The 23,256-nt window shown below is 49.6% G+C and overlaps 12 protein-coding genes across 12 annotated transcripts; 4 read left to right on the top strand and 8 right to left on the bottom strand.

The window, feature by feature from the left end:
- Positions 1-113: 113 nt before the first annotated feature.
- On the bottom strand, positions 114-411 carry N7484_005623 (uncharacterized protein; the record flags this gene model as incomplete). Its single annotated transcript, XM_057116042.1, has 2 exons — positions 114-291; positions 389-411. The coding sequence occupies 2 exons, from the start codon at positions 409-411 to the stop codon at positions 114-116; spliced, it is 201 nt and encodes a 66-aa protein (XP_056971925.1).
- Positions 412-814: 403 nt separating this feature from the next.
- Positions 815-2,103, bottom strand: N7484_005622 (putative mitochondrial GTP/GDP transporter Ggc1; the record flags this gene model as incomplete). The annotated part of the gene is made up of 7 exons (XM_057116041.1): positions 815-1,150; positions 1,211-1,388; positions 1,449-1,582; positions 1,651-1,764; positions 1,833-1,874; positions 1,929-1,966; positions 2,019-2,103. 7 exons carry the CDS (start codon positions 2,101-2,103, stop codon positions 815-817), a joined length of 927 nt encoding a protein of 308 aa, XP_056971924.1.
- Positions 2,104-2,687: 584 nt separating this feature from the next.
- Positions 2,688-3,293, bottom strand: N7484_005621 (autophagy-related protein 8; the record flags this gene model as incomplete). The annotated part of the gene is made up of 3 exons (XM_057116040.1): positions 3,139-3,293; positions 2,792-3,024; positions 2,688-2,721 (listed from the first exon to the last, which is right to left on the bottom strand). The coding sequence occupies exons 1-3, from the start codon at positions 3,226-3,228 to the stop codon at positions 2,688-2,690; spliced, it is 357 nt and encodes a 118-aa protein (XP_056971923.1). The 5' UTR covers positions 3,229-3,293.
- A 1,301-nt stretch (positions 3,294-4,594) lies between these two features.
- On the top strand, positions 4,595-5,967 carry hem13 (coproporphyrinogen oxidase; the record flags this gene model as incomplete). The annotated part of the gene is made up of 2 exons (XM_057116039.1): positions 4,595-4,798; positions 4,861-5,967. The coding sequence occupies 2 exons, from the start codon at positions 4,595-4,597 to the stop codon at positions 5,965-5,967; spliced, it is 1,311 nt and encodes a 436-aa protein (XP_056971922.1).
- Positions 5,968-6,540: 573 nt separating this feature from the next.
- Positions 6,541-9,155, bottom strand: N7484_005619 (putative microtubule binding protein HOOK3; the record flags this gene model as incomplete). The annotated part of the gene is made up of 7 exons (XM_057116038.1): positions 6,541-6,726; positions 6,790-6,885; positions 6,947-7,329; positions 7,380-7,492; positions 7,543-7,619; positions 7,673-7,730; positions 7,780-9,155. The coding sequence occupies 7 exons, from the start codon at positions 9,153-9,155 to the stop codon at positions 6,541-6,543; spliced, it is 2,289 nt and encodes a 762-aa protein (XP_056971921.1).
- A 528-nt stretch (positions 9,156-9,683) lies between these two features.
- Positions 9,684-10,180, bottom strand: N7484_005618 (uncharacterized protein; the record flags this gene model as incomplete). Its single annotated transcript, XM_057116037.1, has 4 exons — positions 9,684-9,819; positions 9,876-9,885; positions 9,952-9,976; positions 10,040-10,180. The coding sequence occupies 4 exons, from the start codon at positions 10,178-10,180 to the stop codon at positions 9,684-9,686; spliced, it is 312 nt and encodes a 103-aa protein (XP_056971920.1).
- A 722-nt stretch (positions 10,181-10,902) lies between these two features.
- Positions 10,903-13,062, top strand: N7484_005617 (putative mRNA cleavage factor complex component Pcf11; the record flags this gene model as incomplete). Its single annotated transcript, XM_057116036.1, has 6 exons — positions 10,903-11,067; positions 11,121-11,543; positions 11,616-12,277; positions 12,339-12,534; positions 12,597-12,962; positions 13,015-13,062. The coding sequence occupies 6 exons, from the start codon at positions 10,903-10,905 to the stop codon at positions 13,060-13,062; spliced, it is 1,860 nt and encodes a 619-aa protein (XP_056971919.1).
- Positions 13,063-13,283: 221 nt separating this feature from the next.
- Positions 13,284-14,587, top strand: N7484_005616 (Gfo/Idh/MocA family protein; the record flags this gene model as incomplete). The annotated part of the gene is made up of 4 exons (XM_057116035.1): positions 13,284-13,287; positions 13,355-13,375; positions 13,433-13,963; positions 14,016-14,587. The coding sequence occupies 4 exons, from the start codon at positions 13,284-13,286 to the stop codon at positions 14,585-14,587; spliced, it is 1,128 nt and encodes a 375-aa protein (XP_056971918.1).
- Positions 14,588-14,914: 327 nt separating this feature from the next.
- Positions 14,915-15,884, bottom strand: adk1 (adenylate kinase ADK1; the record flags this gene model as incomplete). The annotated part of the gene is made up of 4 exons (XM_057116034.1): positions 14,915-15,323; positions 15,376-15,530; positions 15,609-15,661; positions 15,722-15,884. The coding sequence occupies 4 exons, from the start codon at positions 15,882-15,884 to the stop codon at positions 14,915-14,917; spliced, it is 780 nt and encodes a 259-aa protein (XP_056971917.1).
- A 496-nt stretch (positions 15,885-16,380) lies between these two features.
- On the top strand, positions 16,381-17,592 carry rpn8 (proteasome regulatory particle lid subunit RPN8; the record flags this gene model as incomplete). The annotated part of the gene is made up of 3 exons (XM_057116033.1): positions 16,381-16,564; positions 16,630-16,901; positions 16,987-17,592. The coding sequence occupies 3 exons, from the start codon at positions 16,381-16,383 to the stop codon at positions 17,590-17,592; spliced, it is 1,062 nt and encodes a 353-aa protein (XP_056971916.1).
- Positions 17,593-18,084: 492 nt separating this feature from the next.
- On the bottom strand, positions 18,085-18,891 carry N7484_005613 (uncharacterized protein; the record flags this gene model as incomplete). Its single annotated transcript, XM_057116032.1, has 1 exon — positions 18,085-18,891. One exon carries the CDS (start codon positions 18,889-18,891, stop codon positions 18,085-18,087), a length of 807 nt encoding a protein of 268 aa, XP_056971915.1.
- Positions 18,892-19,026: 135 nt separating this feature from the next.
- N7484_005612 (ubiquitin carboxyl-terminal hydrolase) lies at positions 19,027-20,854 on the bottom strand (the record flags this gene model as incomplete). Its single annotated transcript, XM_057116031.1, has 3 exons — positions 19,027-20,326; positions 20,386-20,783; positions 20,834-20,854. The coding sequence occupies 3 exons, from the start codon at positions 20,852-20,854 to the stop codon at positions 19,027-19,029; spliced, it is 1,719 nt and encodes a 572-aa protein (XP_056971914.1).
- Between the last annotated feature and the right edge of the window lie 2,402 nt (positions 20,855-23,256).

The following is a 23,256-nucleotide window of genomic DNA, read 5'->3' as shown; positions in this document are numbered from 1 at the left end:
GGATCCTTGCTCCATTCATACATCAATCATAAACCCCAACTCCAAGAACCCATATAATGCATATGTAGTACAAATTTCGTGGAGTGTCCCCATATTAAACCCGATCTCGGTGCTTATAGATTCTGGTAATCTCCATTCCACCACCGCTGCAACCGCTGCTGCCCGAGCTGCATGACTGTTCCATATCCGATCTCCGATGCTTTCGAGGGGTTCTGTTCTATTTGATCACGGCGGATCCGGGACATGACGGCAGCAACGCCCATTGTGAGGGCGAAGATGGGGTCACCTACTCTGTTCAGAAGGAAAAGCTGAGTGAGATTTGGAACATAGGGTTTGTGGACTCGCAAATGATAGGGGTTTGATTGGAAGTGCGAAATTTGTGACTTACCGAGAGAGGAGGTAGGCAGCCATAGTGATCTTGGATCCTGGTCAGGTTCGTAAGATTGAGGTGGAGCTAGATGAAGCCTCGGGGAAGCTTTCGGGGGAATATACGATCACGTGATCTGCCAGCCGCATTTCAGCGTACGTTAAGGTACATGAACTTTGGGATACATGGTTGAGTAGGTTTCATGTTCTTAATGAGCAAGAAGCAGGGAGTGATGAAAAAGGAATGATTATTTCAAATTTGACTATCACTCTAAACTCCATCGGAAGAAAATAAACCATGTATATGAGGAGGAAAATACACAAGTCCCTATAAGAGCCGGGAAAGCCCGCAAGACCCGAAAACAAGAAGAAAAGAAAAGATTTTCCGAGAAGGGGGAGTTGTCGAAGAACGCCAAAGCTATAAAAAGACTCCTTATGTATCTGACCTCTATACAACCTGGCCAAAGGCAGGAATCAAAGTCTGTGCCAGCCAGAAGCTGAAAACCAACTTGGGGCCGGTCATCAGCAGCTTGGGGGTCAAACCCTTGAACAAACTCATGGCACCCTCGTTCTTGAGCATGTTCGACACAATTCGGAAACCAGATTCGGGGTTCTCGAAGTTGCGGTTCTGAATACGGGTCTTGATCACGTCCAGGGGAGCCGAGACAATCAGCGAAGCGCTGGCACCGGCCACGGAGGCGACGAAGTTCTGGTCCCAGGTGGCCTTGTTGTAGTCGGTCAGGCCATAAATGTATTCCTTGGCGAAAGCAGATCCACCGAAAAGCTAGTGTGAGTGTCAGCGAGCGGGTCCTTTCTGTCAGACGAGCCCGGAAGAGCCACTTACCGCGAAAGAACCAGGGGCGTTACGGGCGGCAGTCCAGCCGGCACCTCGGTACAGACCCATACCCTCATCAGAAATAATCTTGAAGAGGCCACGGCCACGGAAGGCCTCGGGGTTTGTCTGACGCTTAATCTTCAGGACGTCCAGAGGAAGCAGGACAATCTCTCCAATACCGACCAAACTAGAGCCCAAGATCAGCACATGATTTTTGAGGGGAAATGATTCAGTGAATATCTCTTACCTGCCAGCAGTGGCGTGCATGATAGCCTTTCCGTTGCCCTTTCCGAAGGCATTGTCGAACTCGTTGCCGTAGTGCAAAGCCAAGTAGTCACGAGCAAAAGGCTGACCGCCGTACTTGTAGATACGCTGAAGGACCTGTTGTCGAGATAATCAGCCCACCGTACTGTCAATCCAGGGGCATTGTGAATCCCAGAATCACTAACCTTGTAACACGCAGCGTAGCCCAGACCGGGGAAGAGCGAGGTGAACTTGCGACCAGCGGAGGCATCGGCATACTCCTTGAAAACGACCTTCTTAAATTCGGGGATGGAGGTAATCTACAAAGTACCAAAGTTAGCGATGATCATGGCGCAAGTCATCTTTGTGATTCAGAGTCTGGTCTTACCCGAGTCTGGTTGCTCATCAACCGCTTCGCCGTGGTGTCAACCTAAAAGCTGTCAGTATTACCATCGGAAAGACTATCGAGGCAATTGGGTCATACGGGGTGGAAGACGGCCAACTCGGCAATACCAGCAGAGCCTACACTGTATTAGCATCTCGGCGGATCTCAGCGCAAAGGGGGAATTCCTACCGGAACCGAGGAGACGAGCGACAGCAGACTCCTTCTTGACATCCTTGGAGGCGGCGCCAGCACCGTGAGCGAGAGCGGGAGACATTTTGCAAGATTGTGAGGAAAGAGATGCAGTGAATCCGTAAATGCGTCAGGAACATGTGCCTGTAAATTTTATCTGAGCACGAGCGGCGCTAGTCCCGATTGGGGTCCGGAGTCGGAGACGCAACGGATCGACCATTACCGCTTCCTTAAGGAACTCTAAGTGTGCCTGTCTATATAATTATATGAATGAAAAATAAGTGTTTTATTTTGCCTGTGGAATTTTGAGCACACGATTAAAATTGACATAGATCTATGCTCGCCACAATGCGAGTCTTTCGTTTTCTATTTTCTTCATATATGCTTGTCCAAAAGAGTATCAAAGAAAGGTTTTAAATTGATTTCAATGAATTTAAGGGCCAGCAAAGGGCAAATTTGCCGAGCAATGAAATGGCATGAAAGGAAAAAAGATGTGCACAACACCGAATGAACGCCGCAAGTCCGTTAAAGAGAACCAAATCCCCAAGGTTGAACGAGTTCCACCTGCTTTCACTTGTAAGAATCCGGAATGTTGAACCTTCATGGCAGATCCAGACCGGGAATTCAAGTTCCTATTGTATAGCAGATGATAGCCATGTACGTCAACCTTTACAAGTCACCGAAAGTGTTCTCGCCGGAGTATCTAAGAACGCAACAGATCAGAATAAGTCTTTTCATGAGAGAAAGGAAAAGAGAAAGGGGGAATTTCATACGTGATGTACAGGAAGCCATCGTCATCCTTGTGCTCTTCATAGATACTGCTCATGAGAGCGGCGGTGGGTGGGAGAACCTCATCTACAAAGATGAAGATCGCCTTCTCTGGAGAGAGCTTTATGCGCTTGCGGATCACGTAGACAAACTGGCCCACGGTGAGGTCGGCGGGGACGAGATACTTCTTCTTGTCGATGGTAGCGATGTCAGACTTCTCGACCTTCTCACAGATAACCTATATGGGGAACTCGTTAGTCAAAGAAGCGGTGAGGGGAAGGGAGGTGGCAAGGATATGGCAGGCAATGCCCATATTCGCATGGGAGCCACTGGAGATCTAGAGATGACTCACTGGGATACGATCAGTGTATTTCTGGCGGATGCGCTCGGCCTCAGCCTTCCGCTTCTCGAAGGGGTGCTCGTCCTTGAACTTGGACCGCATAGTTGATAAGGCTGATAAGCCAAGCGGGTCTAGGTGGAGCGAAAAGAGGTAGATTCCAAAGAAGGAACGAAGTGGTAGAAACCAGACAGTGTTCTGGAGATGGAGAAGTTGTTGAGGGGATCAAGAGAGATGGAAAAGAGAGGGGTGATGATGACAAAAGGCAGCTGGGCAAACCCCCGCTGACGTTACTAAGAGCAGCATCACGGGGCGAGGCGGTGAGGCACGCGTCACTGTATAGTCACGGGGATAGTGTCACTTGCAGGGGAAATTTATTCATTACTTCTACGTGTTCATTACTGTAGGTAATTATTTTCAGTGCCCTGATTCCCTTTCAGAGCACAGTGTTAATGATTGTGCAGACCCTCGGTACACCTCACGGCAAAATGCGGGATCTCCACTGATAAGCAGCTACCTACCAAACCGCGGGCATCAACCTTAGCATGCTATGGATATTATAGGCGATTTATCTTCATTATGAAGGCAGATATTCTTTATAACCCGAGCTCTACACGGAGACAACTTCAACGAAACCGAATTCAGTCTTATTGGGTTTCTTGTAGGCAGAGCCTCTTTCTCCAACAATTCCCAGTAATGGCTTAGCGTCTCCACCTACGTTGATCCACCAAATGACTACTTGGTCCAGGCTGCAGTTTGCTTCAATGCTCTACCTTTTGTTTTAAATCATTTGGCTCTACAGTAGGTCTTCAGTCATGGCATTCTGATTAAAGATCGCCGTGGCATATATTTTATTTCCTCATTTAGATTATCTTGAGGGATAATTAAATACACACTCGATGATGTAGAACTCAAGAATATCCTAGAGAGTCAGGTAGCCAAAAGGATTTTTATGCTTTACCTCAATCATAGAATTGATATGTTGGGCCATCAATTTATGGTAGGTAGTCAGGTTTATATCACTGGTATGTGATGTACATGTTTAGTATTCGCAGTGTTATACCATCTTCTCGGGCCCAGCAATATGCTCCTCAGCCTTACGCTTGACAGCCTCTTAGCTTTATTCTGCTAAAGCCACTTAAATAATATCAATAGGTCACCCAATATAAGATACTCATCGGCAATGTACAGTACTAATATTTCGGAATCAGAAGACAAGACTGAGAGCCAATCATCGATCGCACCTTATCGCTTATCTCATCGGAGGCAAACGGAGCAAACTCTCCCTCCGCCGTGGCCTGATGTCGAGCCATAGCTTTTTCTGGATGATTAGTCTCTGGGGGATCATTTGATTATCTTACCACCATTTTGCATCTGATACTTACTTGGAAGGCCTGGTACTGCCTCAATTCTGAACATTTGACTCCCCTGGACCTCCACATAAGCTCCCCCTTCGGTGTCCGTCGCGAAAATGACCTCGCGATCGTTCATGCCTCTGCGGAGGACATTCACCCAATTCTCGGCTCGAAACGCTCGTTCTGCGGGCCACAATGCTAGACTTCCATTCAGAGGCTATGCCACGGGACAGAAGCCGAAGCCACAATTCACCGTTTGGCGTCCTTACCTACGTCTCGCCATTGGTGTGCCCTTTATTGGCGCGATCATATACTCCATGGTAGGAATTAGAAGCTTGTGTATCAATTATAAGAGGACCACGGACTAATTTCTGCAACATAGGCGACCGGAGAAATCACCGAGCTTGATTCCCCATCCATTGTCGAATTGGATGAGGCCTTGAAGCATTCATCTCCCATCACCGAGTCTTCGCCCATGCGCCTTCGAATGGAGAAGCTCATTAAAGACCACCAGCAGAAAATCGTGGAGGAATTGAGCAAAATAGATGGCATGGAATTCAAGCAAGATGCCTGGACACGTCCCAATGGTGGCGGTGGTATTTCATGCGTGTTGCAGGATGGCAATGTCTTCGAGAAGGCGGGTGTGAACGTCTCGATCGTCTATGGCGAGTTGCCCCGACCCGCTATTGAGAAGATGCGTGCCGATCACAAGTCCTTCGTTGGTGCCGATGTGGACTCGCTCAGCTTCTTTGCTGCCGGTCTGTCCCTTGTTTTGCATCCGCACAACCCCATGGCTCCTACGGTGCATCTGAACTACCGTTACTTCGAGACTTCAGACCCGAAAGATCCTATCAGTGGTGACAAGAACTGGTGGTTCGGCGGTGGCACCGATCTCACCCCGACCTACCTCTTCCCCGAGGATGCGCAGCACTTCCACAAGACCATCAAAGACGCCTGTGATCGTCACGATGCGACCTACTACCCCAAGTTTAAGGCTTGGTGTGATAAGTACTTCTACCTGCCCCATCGGGGCGAGTGCCGCGGTGTCGGCGGTATCTTCTTTGATGACCTTGACTCCAACTTCCTCCAGTCCTCTTCCAGCTCGTCTTCCAACCCACAGGAGACTCTGTTCTCCTTTGTCTCAGATGGCCTAGCCTCTTTCTTGCCATCCTACCTGCCTATCATTGAACGCCGAAAGGATATGTCTTATACCCCATCCCAGAAGGAATGGCAACAGTTGCGCCGCGGCCGCTATGTCGAATTCAACCTGGTCTATGACCGTGGTACCAGCTTCGGTCTACGGACCCCTAACGCTCGTGTTGAGAGTATCCTCATGAGTCTTCCACGCACCGCCAGCTGGGCCTACATGGACCCAGTCTCGGGCACAAGGACCGAAAGTATGCATGTTGATGAAGAAGAGCTGGGCGAGGATAAGGCTAGCGAAAAAGAGATTATGGATGTCCTGAAGCACCCTCGGCAGTGGGCATAATTGGCGTCCCCTACAGTACCTTTTCGTGCCTGCTGCTCGGCCTCAAAACCACGTTAATTCGGTCATACTTGTTGACGCATTATTGTCTTATTATCTAAGAGGCATAGAATGCCTCTTTTCATGTACATTACTTCACCATCTGTGCAAATATAGTCAAAATTAAATCCTCAGTTCCCATCATCAGAGGATTTGCATGATAGGCTCATACACTCGGCCATATACCTGCCCAGGCGGACTATATTGAATACACGACTATTAAATTTTACGGGACACCGGGAGAAATGAAATTGAAGCCAACTTATGTACATTAGCTTTGAAAACAACTTGCCAAGAGCTCAATTCCAAGATACAGATCAGTTGACCCAGCGACTTTGGCCGTGGTAAACCAGAAGATAAAAAAGAAAAACAAGAAGCGCCAACATATATTAACGAAGAAAAGAGATGCTTTCTATGTGCCATGAAAAGTATATAATCCATCAAAAGTACAAAAGGGGTCTAATGGGATATAAACGAAACCTTCTAATGAACACGACAGAAAAAAGCGACTCAGATGATATATGGTCTGAGAGAGACTTATTGGCCAGCAACGACGCTTCTTTGCTTAGCCAACCAGCCTCGTGGATCTGTCATACTCGCGCCTTGTCGATAGCGTGAGATGGTCATGTTGTTGTTCTGCCACCGGCTCTGAAGATGATACCAGGCTGAGCTTACAAGACTGAGCTCTCGGGCTTGGTCATCAATAGTTTTTTGAAGTTCAATCTGCGGAGGAAAGATGCGGTCAGATTGCTGTGACATTAATAGGAGGAGCTTGGAGGAACTGACTTCACGTTCTTTGGGGATACCATCATCCAGATTCTCCTCATAATTCTTCATGCTCTCTCGAAGTGACTTGATGAGTTCATTCTGCTGCTGAATGTACTATAGGCCAAATATAGATTAGCAATGGCGTTTCCCAAACATTTAGGGGGTTAAAACAGACCTCCGCACGCTGAGCTAAACGCTCAACATTCTTCTCCAATACACCGGCGCACTGCTTGAGCAGCTCGAAGCTTGATTTCTGGGGGATTTCACCACCTTCGCTGTTATGAATCTCAAATTCACCTAACAGCATCTGCATCTCATTCAAGACCTCCTGATCCTCGACGCTGATCTCATTCTGCTTGTTGTCGAGCATCTTGCGCAACTCCTCTCTTTCCGCGCAGACTTCACGAACTAAGGTTTGGCTGGCGTCCACTTCCGCTTCAAGATGGTGTACATTCTGTGTGAGATTACCCCAGTCCCCACGGAGCTTGGCTAATTCAGCAGAGTTATGCTCTTCAAGTTCACGGAGCATGTCCGCCTTCTCCGTGTCGACAAGACCAACTAGGCTATTGTTAGCGGCATCGCCAAATATGAATGCGACCATAACGTACTCTGCGTCTGAGCGTTAGAGAGGTCCTTTTTAGTGCTTTCCAGGCTATCCTGGATCTCCGCAAGTCTTTTCAATGTGCCGGTATACGTTTCGTATAGTTTCCAATATTCATCACTATGTGCGGGATTAGTGGTGACTCGGCAGTAAACTTGGGGCCAGCATACCTTTGCGTGGAGTTAGAGCGAGCGAGTTGCACAGATGTGTTAAAGTTCTCAGAAAAGCCTTCTGTATGCGATCCGGGCTGACGGATGTTAGCGGCAAGAGTATCTATCGATGAAGAGGCATAGAACTCACAGCAGATGGTGCTTTCACTGACTCCACCTCTCGCTTCAATTCGTCATTGTCGGATTTGCTGTCATTGATTAGTCGAGGGAAAACCCCATAACAGAGAGATTACATACAGTTGCGAGTCCTTCATGCTCATAGATTCAAAGTCTTTGGACAGGGTTCCTTGCATCTTAGGGGTCTCAGAGCCCGGCGAGGGACTGCCGGGTAGGCCTTCTAATTCTCGGAGGCGTTCCCGCAGTTCACTGATCAAGGCATCATCTCTCTCATGTTGTTCATCCGCACTTTCAAGTCGCTCAGTCAGAGCATGGTTGTTGAATTCAAGCTGCTTCTTTAGATTCTGGATTTCATTGCACTCTTGCTCAATGCGAGGAAGAAGTTTGCGGTATTCTTCCAGCTCGACATCGTGTTCCGAAGTCCATCGTTGCTGCGAGTCGGACTCCTTCAGCTGCTGCTGGAGATCTTTGATCTGATTCTTGAGTGTCTGGTTCTCCTTTTCAAAATCCTGGCTAGCCTGGAGCTTCTGGCGGTACTTCTCAGCGGCATTCGCCTTGCGCGCCAATTGATCTCGGTCCGTGCGGAGCTCATCATAGTCGTCTTGTAATTTTTGATACCGTTGGTTTTTGACCTTCAATGACTCGACGTTCATGCGAAGACTATCCACTTCATCTTGGGCAGCGGTGAGTTTAGCCTCTTGGGATGCGATGAGATCATCTTGTTGTCGAGTCTTGCTCTCCAATGCCTTGGCATTGAACCCCAAGTCGCCCTTCCCAGACTTGAGGGTCACCAAACGATCCTCGGTGGAAGCCAGTCGATTCTGAAGGGTGTCATTGTTCTCCTGCAAGCGTGCTAGTCGATTATGTAGGTCTTCCAGTGCCTTCTCCAGCTCCTTTTTCTCGTGGGATAGACGATCGTTCTCCGCAAGCACCTTCCCGACTCGTTCCTCGAATTGCAGTTCCAGATCCACCGGGTGGTCTCGCTTCGCCAGATCCTCTCGAAGTTCGTCCGCCGCATGCATTGGCTCATGCTGGCCATTGTGTGCCTCCTCAATAATATCCTTGAGACCTTCCTGGGTCGAAGTAGTCAATCCCTGGAGAGTCTGCACGTATGTCTCCGCGTTGGGTGAGCTGATGGCGGCGATCAAGAGGAGTTTCAGCAATTTATTCGTTTCTTTGGAGGAAGCTTTCTCCGCGATGGCTTCAAGGTCCGGGGATGGGTCGAGACCGGTGGGCAGCGAGTCGTCATTTTGGTGTCGGATATAGCTTAAAAGGAGCTTGTGGACATGTTTGAGGTTCTGCCATTTGGCCACCCAGTGGTTTTCGGGGTTGCGCTCGGGGATCTCGTCGAGGAAGTATTGAGGATCGATATCTTGGAGAATTTCCCATAAGATTATTCCGTCAGTCAATTCCTCCGGGGCGCGAAGTGTCTTGCCCAGGGAGAAGCTGTTGATCCATTCCAACAGAACCTTGGTCACGTTGTGTTCCACAGACATGGCGAATGCGAGCACTCAAATCGGCAAAGGGAATGGAGTGTGCAGCATTTGTAATCCCCTGGGCAGTAGGGGAGTTGGAGAGTTGCGGATCCACGCGAGCGCGTTCGGGGGCCACGAAGAGCGCCGAGTCGCTAGCGGGGGAAGATCGCCCCGGTCTTGGCTAGACCTTTACAACGTTGATACGACAGTAGAGGTTTACTTCTATGAAATGTCACTCATTGCAGAGTCCATTCTACGCTTTCTAAAAATCAAAAGAAAAAAACATAAATCAACTTATCCCAGCCTATTCCCAATCAACCAAGTTCAGCCGCACTGCAGCCATCGTAGATACTCCTAGTACACCAATCAACCCAGTATCAAAATTAAGCCCAAACCACAATTGAAAACGACCGCGCGTTTGAGAATTTGCCATAAGGAATGCCGTGGGTTATCGTGGTCCCCAATCGACTTTCATCATATCCTGCTCTCAAGTACCATCTGACGACGAGAAAGTCACAAAATCCCTGGCCATCTTGGGACTCGAACATTTTAGAAGTTATGCTCCTGGCCCACGAATTCCCCGTTGGCGGACACCACCTTGTCCTCCTCGATCACCGGTTTATATTCAGTAGACTCCGTGGAAAGAGTTTGAAGAGCATTCACAGGAGCCTCTGCGGCGAACCCACTAGGAACATGATGTTAGGAAGACAGCATTAGGCACGGGAACGGATACAGGCATACTTGATCAGAGCTATATCCAATATCAAGTCAGCGGTGATAATCTTTGGGCGGCAAGCGGACTATGCGGGGAACTTACAGTATTCATGAGTGATAATGCCACCCTGTAAAGATTGAATGGGTTAGTTTGTGCCACCTAAAGGCTGTAAATGAAGTACATAGCTTACCGAGGCTACCAGGGAGTCTTTTGCGTGAGTAATGACACTGGAAGGAGTCCCCTTGGGGAAGGTGATGATAACGGATTTGAGCGTCTTGGCTGCCAGCGCCAAAGGCAGCAGAGCCATAACGGCGATGGACAAGAACTTCATGTTAGCTTAGTTGATATGTTTATGAAAGTAAGCCGAGAACGGAGTTAAGGAAGAGGAATACAAATAGGCTTCACTTGATGGTAATGGCAATGCGTCATTGGTCACATGACCGGCAATGCAAACCTTCCGAGTTGGGGAATCCCTTTCTCCTCACTCTTCCCTCCTCTTCTCTCCTCCCCCCCTTCTCTTCAGCGTTTCAATCTCTTTCCCTCTTTTGTCCTGATAATATCGTTGGACGGTGGTTTATTCCGCGGTTGGCCTTTGTCTTACCCCCCGGCGTTACATCTCCCGATCTGTTACATCTCCTGATCTTGTGGAGGAATCAAGTCGCGGCAAAGGGTCTAGATTGGAATATCTGTTGTCTCAAGTCTGCAAGATAGCTAGCAAGCATTTTACAAGTTCCGCCTTTTCACTCCATCTTGTGTTGGTTCCGGCGATTTCACTCCGTGGATCACCCAGTCTAGGAAGGACAATTCTGTTGATAGTGACCTCGGTCCCATTGACCCAAACAACCCAAAAGACAAGAGAAAAAAAAAGAAAAGAAAAGAAGAAAAATCATACAAAGCTGGGAAGAGAAGACCGAGAGAAAGAAGGGAAAAAGAACACAGCTTTGAAGCAAGACGAAAAATATTGCATATCAAAAGGACGGTGCTTCTATACAAACTAACCTTTTCACTCTCCAGCATTCCCTCCGCTTCGTTTCCCTCACCGCCACTGCCGCCATGTCAAACTCGGTTTCCGACGAAGTAGCAGAGGACTACAAAAGTTCCTTGGAGGATCTCATCACCAACGATCGATTCCAGATCAGCAATCTGACTGTCATTGCGAAAGAAAACACAGAACATGCAGAGGCTATATCCAAGGTGCTGGAGGATCATATTCGATCTGTAGGTGTCTCCCTTGTCTAAGGCGTAGCTGGGATTCTCTGACCGTCCAGTAGACCCCGCCGCCGCGGAAACTGCCCGCTCTCTATGTAGTTGATTCCATCGTCAAGAATGTCGGAACCCCATACACTCTCTTCCTGGGACGGAAGATGTTCCAGACATTTATAAACGCGTACACTCTCGTCGATGCGCAGACTCGCCGCAAGCTAGATGAGATGCTCAAGACATGGAAAGAACCCGCTGCAGGCTCGTTGGATACTCGTCCAGTCTTCCCGCCCCAAATCACTCGCGATATTGAAAACGCCCTGATCAAGGCCCGCACCGCGTTCTTGGACTCGCAGCGTTTAAGAGGTCAACCGGAGATCAATCGCGGCCGTGGTAGCGTCACACCAACAGGATGGGCCAATAGCCCCACGCCACCAGGCATGTCTCGACAGAACCAGCCTTATGCGAACCATGGAGGCATCTCAAGGACTGCGGTAGGCAACCTTCCGGCTGTGATTTCCTATCTATACTGACGCAGTCACACTAGACCCCCCCCTCAAACACAGCGTCAAGATGTGGACTCGGTAGCTCTGAACCGGGACCTGGAGGCCTTGATAGCGTCGGCACGAAATGACTTCGCAAACAGTCCTTTTAATCCCACAACTCAACAGCGGCTTAAGTCACTGCTTGATCTCCAGCTCATCATGCAGCGCCAGCAGCTTACTTCCGAAGAGCGGCAGCTCGTTAGGAATCAACTCTCCTCGTTTAAAATCCCACAGGCAGCACCTATCCAAGCTCCCAATTCCTCAGTACCAGCCCCGGCTCCCCCAGCGTCGACACCACCAACCCAACCTGCATCCCAACCGTACCCGCAGATGCTGAATTCCGAAACTATTGCGGAGCTTCTCAAAGCGACTGCCGTGAGCCAACAACCCACTCCTCCTCCCCAGATCTCCAACATCCTCCCCACAATGCCCCAGATCCCCCTTACCAGCAATACCCCGCAACCAGCCGAGAATCCCATCATCGCTGCTCTCCGGCTACGGGGGCTTTTGCCTCCTGCGTCGGCCCCGCCAACCATGGGCTCAGGTGGAACACCTCCCCCAGGCTCTCTACCATTCTTCATTCCCGGTCAACTCCGAGTTACGCCGCCTGTTGCAACCCCTCAAGCATCAACTCCAGTTGGCTCATTATCTACTGTCCCCATGAATACTATCTCCATGAAGATGTAAGTGCTGGATCTGAGACAGATGCTCTATGTGTACGTGTGCTCATTCATTGTAATCTAGTCCTCGAATGGCGCTCGTTGTTTCCCTCTACGACGCGAAGCCAAATCGGTGCGGAACCTGTGGTCGCCGTTTCTTGGCCACTGCAGAGGGCCGAGAAAAGAAAGCCCGGCATTTGGACTGGCATTTTAAGACCAACCAGCGCATGGTGGAGGCTACCAAGCGAGCCCAGACTCGTAGCTGGTATGTCGATGAAGGGGTATGTATCTTCCATGACTTGATATGCATTTCGTGACATATCAGACTGACCGAAAACAACAGGATTGGATTCAGTCTCGTGAGGCTGATGACGACCAAGGCACAGAGGACGCCGAGGCCACTGCCGAAGGAGCCGCAGGTGCTGAGAGTAATGACACCAAGAAAGGCCCGCCGAAGCAGTGGATTCGGGCCCCCAATGATGCCGTGCTGCGCAATACGCCTTGTCCCATCTGCCAGGAGAAATTTGAATCGACCTGGTCCGAAGAGGTGCAGGACTGGATCTGGCAGGATGCTGTCACCGTCAGCGGTCGTGTCTACCATGCCAGCTGCTACGATGAGGTCACCAAGGATGGCCCAGCTCCGCGCAGCTTCACTCCTCAAGCACGTACCGCCACCCCAGACTCAGTGCTTGGCAAGCGAAAAGCCGAGGTAGGTGAAGTCTTATCTACTATTGCCTCTCTTGATCACTAATTCTCTCTAGGGCGTCGAGTCTCCCGGGTCTAAAGTGCGTATTAAGATGGAGTCATAAGGAGTCATAAAGCAATTGTAAATTATTTATATTCGCATATCGTAGCATCATGACGTTGCTATGTGCCCCGCTCGGTGCATCTCCGGGGTTGTGATTCTTCCCCACTCGAATGAAATCACTATATTAACTCTACCTTTTCCTTTCCTCCTACACCTTCTCAATTTTAGTCCCTAAACCACCGAGTCGATTTGATAATGGCACACCTAACACGATGGGGTATCATGGGTACGAAAACTTCCTCCAGCTTCTCCAAATATCGTACTATGCTAACCATGGCTCTGAAATCTGACAGCCACGGGCGGAATCGCAAAGAGTAAGCCGGGCCCCAAAATCAACATACAAGTACTGGTCAGCTCATGAATTGCAATAGCATTCGTCCTTGACCTTCTCAAAGACCCCGCAACTCGCGATGCCTCCGACGTTGCCCACCAAGTTGCCGCTGTCGCCTCGTCCTCATCCAAAGATAGGGCAAACCAATTCATCCAAAATGTCGGGATCCCAGCGCCCTGTGCCGCATACGCCTCTTATGAGGAGCTTGTTGCCGACCCGAACGTGGACGTCGTATACATTGCTACGCCACACTCCCACCACTATCAGAATGCCATGCTAGCTCTCGAGGCTGGCAAACACGTGCTATGCGAGAAGGCTTTCACGGTCAACGTGGCCCAAGCTAAGATTCTATGTGAAACAGCTCGCAAAAAGAATCTTTTCCTGATGGAAGCTGTCTGGACTCGCTACTTCCCGCTGAGTATTCAAGTGCGCCAGCTGATCCAGCAGGGAGCCATCGGTGAGGTATACCGGGTTATCGCCGACACAAGCTTTAGCGATGATCCCGAGAATAAATGGAGTTCCGAGAATCGTATGGTGAACCTTGATTTGGCGGGTGGTGTGCTCTTGGATTGTGAGTGGTCTGCTCTTGTACACAGATTATTCGGGGCTAATTATGTTTGAAGTGGGTATTTACTCTCTCACCTGGGTCTTCCAGGCCCTTTACCACACTCTCCCTCGAGACCAGAGGAAGGCACCCTCTGTCACATCACAGGTCATACCCTATCACCTGACAGGCTCGGACGAATCGACCACTGTTCTGCTCAATTTCCCTACTTCTACGCCAAGCAATGGCCCCCATGTCAAGCACTCGCAGGGCGTAGCCATGACAAGTATGCGTGTTGCCAATGATCCGGATGAGAAGGGTACGTCCGGTCCCCCAATTCGTATTCAGGGTGACAAGGGTGAGATTCAAGTATGCGGGCTTCCCTTCCAGCCTACACGGTATCGTGTGGTCCCGAAGAAAGGTCTCGGTGAGGTCCGTGAGGTCGAATTCTCATTCCCGGCCCAGGGTCGTGGCATGTACTGGGAGGCCGATGAGGTTGCTCGCTGCTTGAGAGATGGTAAGCTGGAGAGTGAGGGTATGCCTTGGGAGGAGAGCCTGGTTATCATGGAGGTTATGGACGAAGTGCGCAGGCAGGGTGGGTTGAAGTATCCCGAGTCCATTGAATCGACTAAGTACCCTCTGCAGCTGTGAAAATGAATGCAGCATGTTGTACAAAACATAGCAATTACGACTATAGATTTGTTCAATTCATATTTCCTTCTGGACTACGGTGCAAGAGTATTGATAACATTGTATTGGGTACCAGAGTACACATACTATACAGGGCCATAAGAGACAGATTATTCGTCTATATGCTGGATATCATGCCAGTCTAAGCTTCTTGAGTGTCCCCCACCCCCAACCAATACCAAACAAAAGAAAACCGGTGAGCATCCTCAAGCTAGACTGACAAGCCTCTCTTGCCTTTTTGGGCAGAAAATACTTTTGAACCTTCCTCCCAAATGAAGAACTTTATGCTTAGTTCTTGTGGAAAACACCCAGAAGGCTCTTCCAGACCTGGCCAGGCTCCTGGCTGGCGTCAATACCGCGCCAGATTCCGGTCTTCTTGTAGTAATCGCAAACGGGAGAGGTCTGGGCGTGGTAGGTAGCGAGACGCTTGGTCAGGGTCTCGGCGTTATCATCGGAGCGCTGAATCAAGGGCTCGCCAGTGATGTCGTCCTTCATGTCGGCCTGGGGAGGGTTGAAGATCTTGTGGTACGAGCGGCCGGAAGCAGGGTGAACGAGGCGGCCAGTGATACGGGCCACAAGCAGGCTGTCATCAATCTGCAGCTCAATGGCGTGCTGGAGCTTCTGCTTACGGTCCGAAAGCATGTCATCGAGACGCTCGGCCTGGGCGACAGTTCGGGGGAAACCATCCAGGATGAAACTATCCATTGAGTCAGTCGGCCGGAAGCAAGCGGCAGTTCCGGTCATCTTACCCGTTCTTGCACTCGGCGTTGTTCTCCAGCTCGCTCTTGATCATGTTAATCATGATCTCGTCACTGACGAGACCACCCTGGTCCATGATCTTCTTGGCTTCCTTTCCGAGCTCGGTCTTCTTCGCGACCTGTGACCGCAGCATGTCACCGGTGGCCTTTTCCAGAGACAATCGTTAGCAAACGTGGCAAAGACTCCGTGATACTCGAAGGAGAGGGTCATTGCGACAACGTACCAGGTGGCAGGCGCAGTACTTGTCCTTGATGTTGGGGGCCTGGGTGCCCTTGCCTGCGACGCGTTAACAACTATACGTAGCTTTGTCGGTATTCCGAGTCTGGCATCACCTACCTGCACCAGGAGGTCCCATCAGGATGATGCGCATCTGCTCGGTCAGCGACTTGGGCTTCTCGCCGCCATTGACCAGGCGCTGCTCCAGCTCAACAACCTTGGACTCGAGCTTGCTGATGGTGTCCTTCAGAGCGGAAACAGTATCATCGGTGATAGGAGCCATTGTGATTGAGGAGAGGAGAGGAGAGGGGCGTTTAAGGATGAAGGGTCTGTTTTGGAGTTGGAAGAGGAAGAGTCGGGGAAACGGAAAGGAATTAAGACTTAGCGCCCGAGGTTCGGAGGCTGGCAATGCTACGTAACTACGATGTACACTCACCAGCTTCAGCAGTATCTTGAAGATTCAATCCTCGAGTATTGGCTATAAATCGATTTATTATGATCTCTGGATATTTTACCACATCCTGCATAGAGCAAATCCCATTCATTTTCATCACATCTCTCGAATCAATAAAAGTTGAAAACACCAGCCATGGCTTACCTAAGACCACCAGCCGCAGTGGCGCAAACACCGAAGCTCTCTCTCCGGAGCATCATCGCCTGCTACGAGTTCCCCAAGTTCACCTTCAGCGCCTACGATTCCATCCAGCTATATCACCCTTTATTGAATCCTTTCAAGATTCATCTCTTATTCTATCTTCTCCTCGGATTTTCCTCTCATCATGCCTGCCACCACGGCGGACACCTTATCCCTCGTCAACCGCAGCGTCACGGTTGCCCCGTTAGTCCTGCTCTCTGTCGCTGATCACTATGGGCGGACAGCAAAAGGTACTCGAAAGCGTGTAGTTGGTGTGCTACTGGGTGAGAACTCAGGCAACAATGTGCGAGTATCCAACAGTTTCGCAGGTATGTATAGCTTCCAATGTGATGATCAGGTCCACGTCTGGGAGCTGACCATGGCTATTATCTAGTACCATTTGAGGAAGATGAGAAGGACCCATCGGTCTGGTTTCTGGACCACAATTTTGTTGAGTCGATGAGAGATATGTTCAAGAAGATCAATGCCCGTGAGAAGCTTGTCGGCTGGTATCACTCTGGCCCCAAGCTGCGCGCTTCGGATCTGGAGATCAATGAACTCTTCAAGAAATACACTCCTAACCCCTTGCTGGTGATTGTCGATGTGCAGCCCAAGGAAGTCGGTGTTCCTACAGATGCTTATTTTGCCGTGGATGAGATCAAGGACGTACGTTACTTTCTTTGTTGATGTCTACCCACAGAAGCCTATCTAGTGGACGTGAAGCTAATTGACATCTTTCTCTTCATAATAGGATGGAACCACAACCTCAAAGACCTTTGTGCATACACCATCGATAATCGAGGCCGAAGAAGCGGAGGAAATTGGTGTGGAACACCTTCTCCGGGATATCAGAGATGTTGCAGTCGGCACGCTCTCCACGCGCATCACTTCACAGCTGCAGTCATTGCAAGGATTGCACCTGCGACTACGTGATATCGGTCAATACCTCCAGAAAGTCCTCGATCATGAGCTCCCCGTCAACCATGCCATCCTGGGCAACCTTCAGGATGTCTTCAACCTTCTCCCCAACCTGTCGACCCCAGCCCAGACACCAGGAATCAGCGGACAGGAGACACAGATTGAGAACAGCGAGCTTGCTCGGGCCATGAGTGTGAAGACTAACGACCAGCTCATGGCCATCTACATCAGCAGTTTGATCCGTGCCATCACTGCATTCCACGACCTGATCGAGAACAAGATTCAAAACCGACAGCAGCAAGAGGAAACGGACTCCAAGCGGGAGCAGGAGTTGAATGGAGGCAAGGGTGACAAGGAAGCCAAGAAGGCCAATGGGTCAACCAATGGCGACCAGAAGGAGGAGCAGGACACCTCCGATAAGAGCAAGAAGAAGAGCTAAAATGCTTTTCAACTGTCTTAGATTGGAGAATGCAATGCCCGTCGATATGATATGACCGCTTAGAACTGCTGCTTAGCAGTGTATAGTACGGATAATCCAAGGTTATGACCCAGGAGCTGTTATCCTTCTCTATCTCTTTTCCATCATGATCATTTTGGGCGTAGTTGACTATTGATGAAATATGCAAATGCAATTCCGTATAATCCCCATTGGTACCGTTTTCACGGTACTTTGAAGAGAATGGATATTTTCCTTGTCGGATACTACTCAGCACCAAGTCATCCGACCGAAACGTTGGTAGCCGACCCGTTTGAAAGAGATATATCTGCCACCGGAGAAAGGGCGATACTCAAAGCAGGGACATGGGGTCATGTCGGCACGAGGAAATGTTTCCAACGTAGACATTACTGCTCTGCACAGATTTTTAGTGACTGTAAAAGACAGACAGCCCACACAGCATGCAAGATTGGAGCATCAGTGGACTGTCGCCACTCATCCACCCCATCCAGCACACCAGCCCGCCAATTCTTCCATGGAAACCGGGCGCCTGCCATCTCCACTACCACCAAACAGCCCGGGACATCGAGCAAACAGGATACAAGCTAAAATATGCTTGCAAACTGGGGGTGAACCCCTGTCAGTGACACAGGAGAGTGTCCCACCAAATGGATAGCAGCCGGGTCCAAAGTCTCGCAGGACCGAGCCAGAGGGTATTTCTGCAGAGACATCCATTCTGGAATAAATGTCTCGAAAGGCTGAAAGGGTGAACGTCGGACAGGTACAAGCCCACGCATGCAAGCGGACCTCGTAGCCTTTTAGCTGTTCTTGGGTGGGGAATGTGGACGATGGAACACCTTGTGGAGGAGCAGTCGAGGCAGAGATGACGAAGAAGATATCTTCAAGCTGAGAATTATTCTTATCAACGTATGCTGTTTCTGCTTGCCCTGTGTTTTGGTGCTCCGTTGCCAATCTGTCATTGTGCTCGGGCGTGGTTACGGCTTTGTCCTCACGCACCAAGCGCTGCACGAGCCTACGGTCCAGGATGTCAAGGGCCGGGAGTAGGTCATTAGGGAAAAGGCAATGTAATGTCAGCAGCAAAGGCTTTATCTTTGTCAACTGCGATGCCGAAAGTCCCGAGAGTGGGTTCTGTTGTCTCCTTCCCTGAGGTCCCGATTGCGTCCTCGGCGGATCAAGCTCATCGACATGAGTGCCAAGAGATTGAAACTCGGCCAACTCCTGGATCAGATCATCCACGAATATTTTCATGGGTGAAGGATGCTGTGAGGTGGAGGTCTCCATGTGGTCGGATTATGTGAATTTTTGTAGAGCCTCACAGGATTGAAGGCCTCGGGAGTGGATTAACGATGAAAATGGAGATGGAAAGAGCAAAAAGTATATAGTCTATCAAACACGACAAAACGATAACGACATTGATCATCCCTTCTTCTTCTCTCTCTTCTTCTCTTTCTCATTCCCCTTTCCCCTTTTTTGATTCTCTTCCTTCCCCTTCTTCTTCTCCTTCCCCTCCTTCTTCTCTTCCTTACCTCCCCGTCCTAGGGCCCGTTTGAGTCCTTCCAACGCGGCCTTTCCAGCACTTCGTCTTTTCACAACACCTTTGGGTCCCGCGCCAGGTTTCTTGCCAGACTCCTTGGACTTGACCGATTTGTTTGAACCACTGCCAGATCCAGACCTTTCAGCCGAGCTGAAGTGCCCTTTAACACGGGAGCCTTTCCCTTCCTTTTCAGGCTCTGCGGCTTCCAGAGCATTCCCATTGGTCAGCGTGCCTTTTAATGTGATAAGATTGGTTTTATTCCCGTTCTTGTTCTTCCAAGTCAACTCCAAATGACCAACTCCTTTTGGGAATTCAATCCCCTCCATGTTATCATTGGTCTTAAGTTGGCCCTTTAAGTATACCGAATCTCCACTAACGGGGATCCAATTCAGTCCGAAGGAACTTTGGAACCCTTCCTTCTCCCCTAGCTCCAATCCAGAGTTGAGGTCATCAGTCTGGATGGCCTGATCTACGGTTTTCATCTTAGCCGCCTTCGTGGGGTTTTTTGTATCGATAATCTTCTGCGTCTCCTTGTCCACCTCAACCCGACGATAACTAAAAATGTAGGCGCATGATTGATTGTGTTCTTTCTTTGCCCATTCATCGAAGGTTTTGCACCGAAAGATCGTTTGATCGTCAATCAGCACCCACTTGCCACCAGGTCCCTTGGCGTAGACAGTATAATGGCCCACGTTGATGGTATCACCTTTGTGCATGATCACGGTAGTCAGCTCATAATAGACGTTCTCCTTAGGGTCAATGATCCGTGGGTCAAAGTATGAGCCAGGGAGCTCTAACATTTCTGCGAACACAATTGGAGTGTTGACCTTGACCGGCTCCAACTTTTCCAAGTTGTATTGAGCTCGGTTGAGATGTAGGACAAGAAACTCCGGTGCTTGAGCAATGTATTCGTGGTCAACTCGGATATTGTGGCATGTCTTGCACTTGGTTCCAGCTGGTAGATCGCTCTGCGCAAAGAACTGGTGAATGGATTCCCTTAACTCGGGCGTCTTGTCTTCCGGGGGCCCAGCCTCTTTCCCAAGGCGAAGGCGTTGAGGAAATTGAAGGTGCAGCATGACATGTGCATTCGGGAGCCACTCACCTTTACAGGCTCCGTCTCCCCCTTTACATTCTCTGTGTGTGACAGTGAGTGGCTGGACGAGGGCAACCAGATCCTTTTTACTGTTGACCAGTTATCAGTTAAACCCCCCCCCCCAAGGGCCAATCAATCACAGACTTACAAGATGTCTACCGTGTCATAACGAAACTGCCTATACACTTCAGTCCAATACTCTGCCACGTCTTGCTGTCCTCGTTTGTTCTCTACTATCCAATCCTTGTTGATCTCCTCGATGAGGATCTTGAAGATGAATGCACGATTGCCAAAACCATACCAGTAGCTGTCATACAGATCGCGAAGACTGCATAATTTGCATGGCGTTGCTCCTGCTCCCATCTTACAGGGCGCCTGAGATTCGCGATGTTGGTCTGCATAATAGTCCAACCAGTTCATCAACCCTGGCCAGTGAAGAAGCATCTGAAATGTCACGATCTTGTAACAGTCTGTGCCGGAAACATTTTTGAAGCCGACGCGAGAGCCCGCTGTGAGCCTAGCGGGCCAATCGGGATTACCGGCGAACTACCAGAATTAGTTTCCTCCATGTCTGAGGTCGAAGTCGATTGACTTACCCGTTGGGGTGGGCCAACCATGATGAGTGAATATATGGTAGCTAGGTCAATGTCAATTATACGTAAATGTCCACTGTGATTGAACGTGCATTTTCCACCGGTCCATTCTCGAATTTATGTTTGGCAAGTTGATGGTTGCGAGATCTCTTTCCATCTCAAGTTAAAAGACTTGAAAGACTGAAAGAGGACCATGATTGAAGATCAAGCCTCTAAGAATCAAGCTTCTTAGTCCTTAAGACTAGTCTTTTCGATAGTCTCTAAAATAGATTTCTTAGATCAAAATCCTTTAGTTCTGGAGAGTAATCTTTCAAAATAGTCTCCTAGATAAGTTTCTTGGCTCAAGTCTCAGAACCACGCCTCCTAGAACGGAGCCCAGGGAACCCCTAGATCAGTCTTTGAACGAATCTGAGCCAAGCCCGAGGACCAGTCGCCGATCTGATTTCAGGGGCAAAGAGACGACAAAGACAATGTTGAAGAACTTCAAGTGACACATGGTTGACCCGTCAAATGGCCGTTCCTGACTTTAGCCATGGAACCCTGGCCCCAACTCGAGTCGACGTCGACTGTCGAATTCCAGGCTCAAGTTTCATTTAATTTCGGTATCGAGTGGGGGATACCGAACCGTGGGAGAATGCGACTCCGCAATGGTCCAGAATCCCAATGGAACTTGAAGCCTTTGCAGGTCTCGACCAGGATGATCGACGTTGCTACATGCTTCAATCGTCCAGACTCACGTAATACCCAATCTTTCATGGCTTAGGTAATGAACCAGTTCCTGACTTCGTAGAACTGTCTTTGACCCCACTAACCCCCACAAGACTAAGCGTGTTTCAGGTGACTCGGTGGAGCGCAACCTGACGAAAAGCACTCAAATGAAGCTGCCGATGATTGGTCTCATCTTCGAGATCCGGCCGAGTCCCAAGGCCGAATCTCTTACAGCCTTGTTTGACGGTCCCGTTTCCCGTTCCCAGCAATCGATCTATCCAACTTGTTCTTGACAAAGGTTCCGTTTCCTTTGTGGTCTCTTGGCAGGGCTGCTTTCTTTTCTTGTTCATTTTTGCTATTATTATTTTTTTATTGTATTTTTGCTCCCTATTCCTTTTGGATTCTCTTGACAGCGGCGTTCCTCGCGTCTACCGAAGATCCACCGTTGCGCGCACTGCCCCCATCCAAACGGTTGGGCGCCACTCATTCAGCTCTGCCATCAAAGTGGAACCCGCCCCCGTCGTTCTCGTCGGGCCTTCCGAGAGTATGAGCTCTGGGAACAGACAAAATTACGGAAATGAAATCAAGATTTCGAAACATTGGGGGAAATTGAACGGGTCCTGCGTGCAAGACGGAAGTGGATGTATCGGACATTTCAGGCGATCAGTGGGAAACCCGCCACCAGCTCTTCGGTCACTTCCACTTAAGTCATAGTTGCGATGATCGAACGTTTGGGTCTCCACCTGCGGGCTTCGAGCTTTCCCCTCTCCTATAAACTCCGTCATCACCCCTATAGTACTCGGGGATCGGCAAGGATCATCCTCGCTTCGGGTCCCAACTGGAGCCTTGAGACCGTTGCCCCGGTTTTATTTATTCCGTCCAAATCATCGGCTCCATGAATCATGCCATGGGTAAAAATGATTCTGGACCTCGCACGTTGTAGCCCAAAACTCTCTGCCAGTGGACACACCATAAAACGTCACGAGATGGTTACAGTTGACAGGTTGCATGCCGATCCGCGCATGCGTGTTTCAGGCAACCGGGTGATGCAGATTTAGTGTCTGTACAAGACTCATGCCCAAGGGAACTCATGTTCGAGCAGAACCTGCATTGGCACACTCCACCGCCACTTTGCAACGGGTCGCTATTTTTTTGTTCAATGGTTAGACTGCATTAGGGTGGCTTTGCCACTTGGGGCTCCGTGCCAGCTGCATCAAGTCGGTCCAATCACGGAGAATAAACCAACAATTTGCTGCAGCTTGCCCGTTCCCGTGTTGATTTGGTTTTTGGTTTTCATTTCAGGTCATTTCAGTCATTTCAGTCATTTCAGAGAGATTGGGATGTTATGAGTCCCCACTAGGCCCTTAATCTGGACACTTGCCCCCTAAACAGCCCCGTCGTTCAAGGTCTTTCAAGCCATCGTGTCTCCTTTCAATCACAAAGTAAATTAGAGCGAACCTGAGACCTTAGCTGCTCGCTTGCCGGAACCCCATTTCCCCCTAGTCATACCCAGGTAAGCTATAACGGAGAATGTCGCCGATCCGGTCCTTCATGCGATCGGGCCCCAACCTACTTTAATATTCTTTTTTGTTTTGTTTTGTTTTGTTTTTTTCTCCAAAACATGGGAACTGGGACGTGATTTGGATTCTAGGCCCAGGATCAACGGGAACCAATTTCCCAGAAGTGACTTGGATGTTTATCTGCGAACGACGGTCTGC

This window comes from Penicillium longicatenatum (assembly GCF_028827895.1).
Source record: "Penicillium longicatenatum strain IBT 33135 chromosome Unknown contig_3_segment0_segment0, whole genome shotgun sequence".
Taxonomy (NCBI): domain Eukaryota; kingdom Fungi; phylum Ascomycota; class Eurotiomycetes; order Eurotiales; family Aspergillaceae; genus Penicillium; species Penicillium longicatenatum.
The sequence above is the reverse complement of the archived record's forward strand: the minus strand, read 5'-3'. Positions and strand labels throughout refer to the sequence as shown.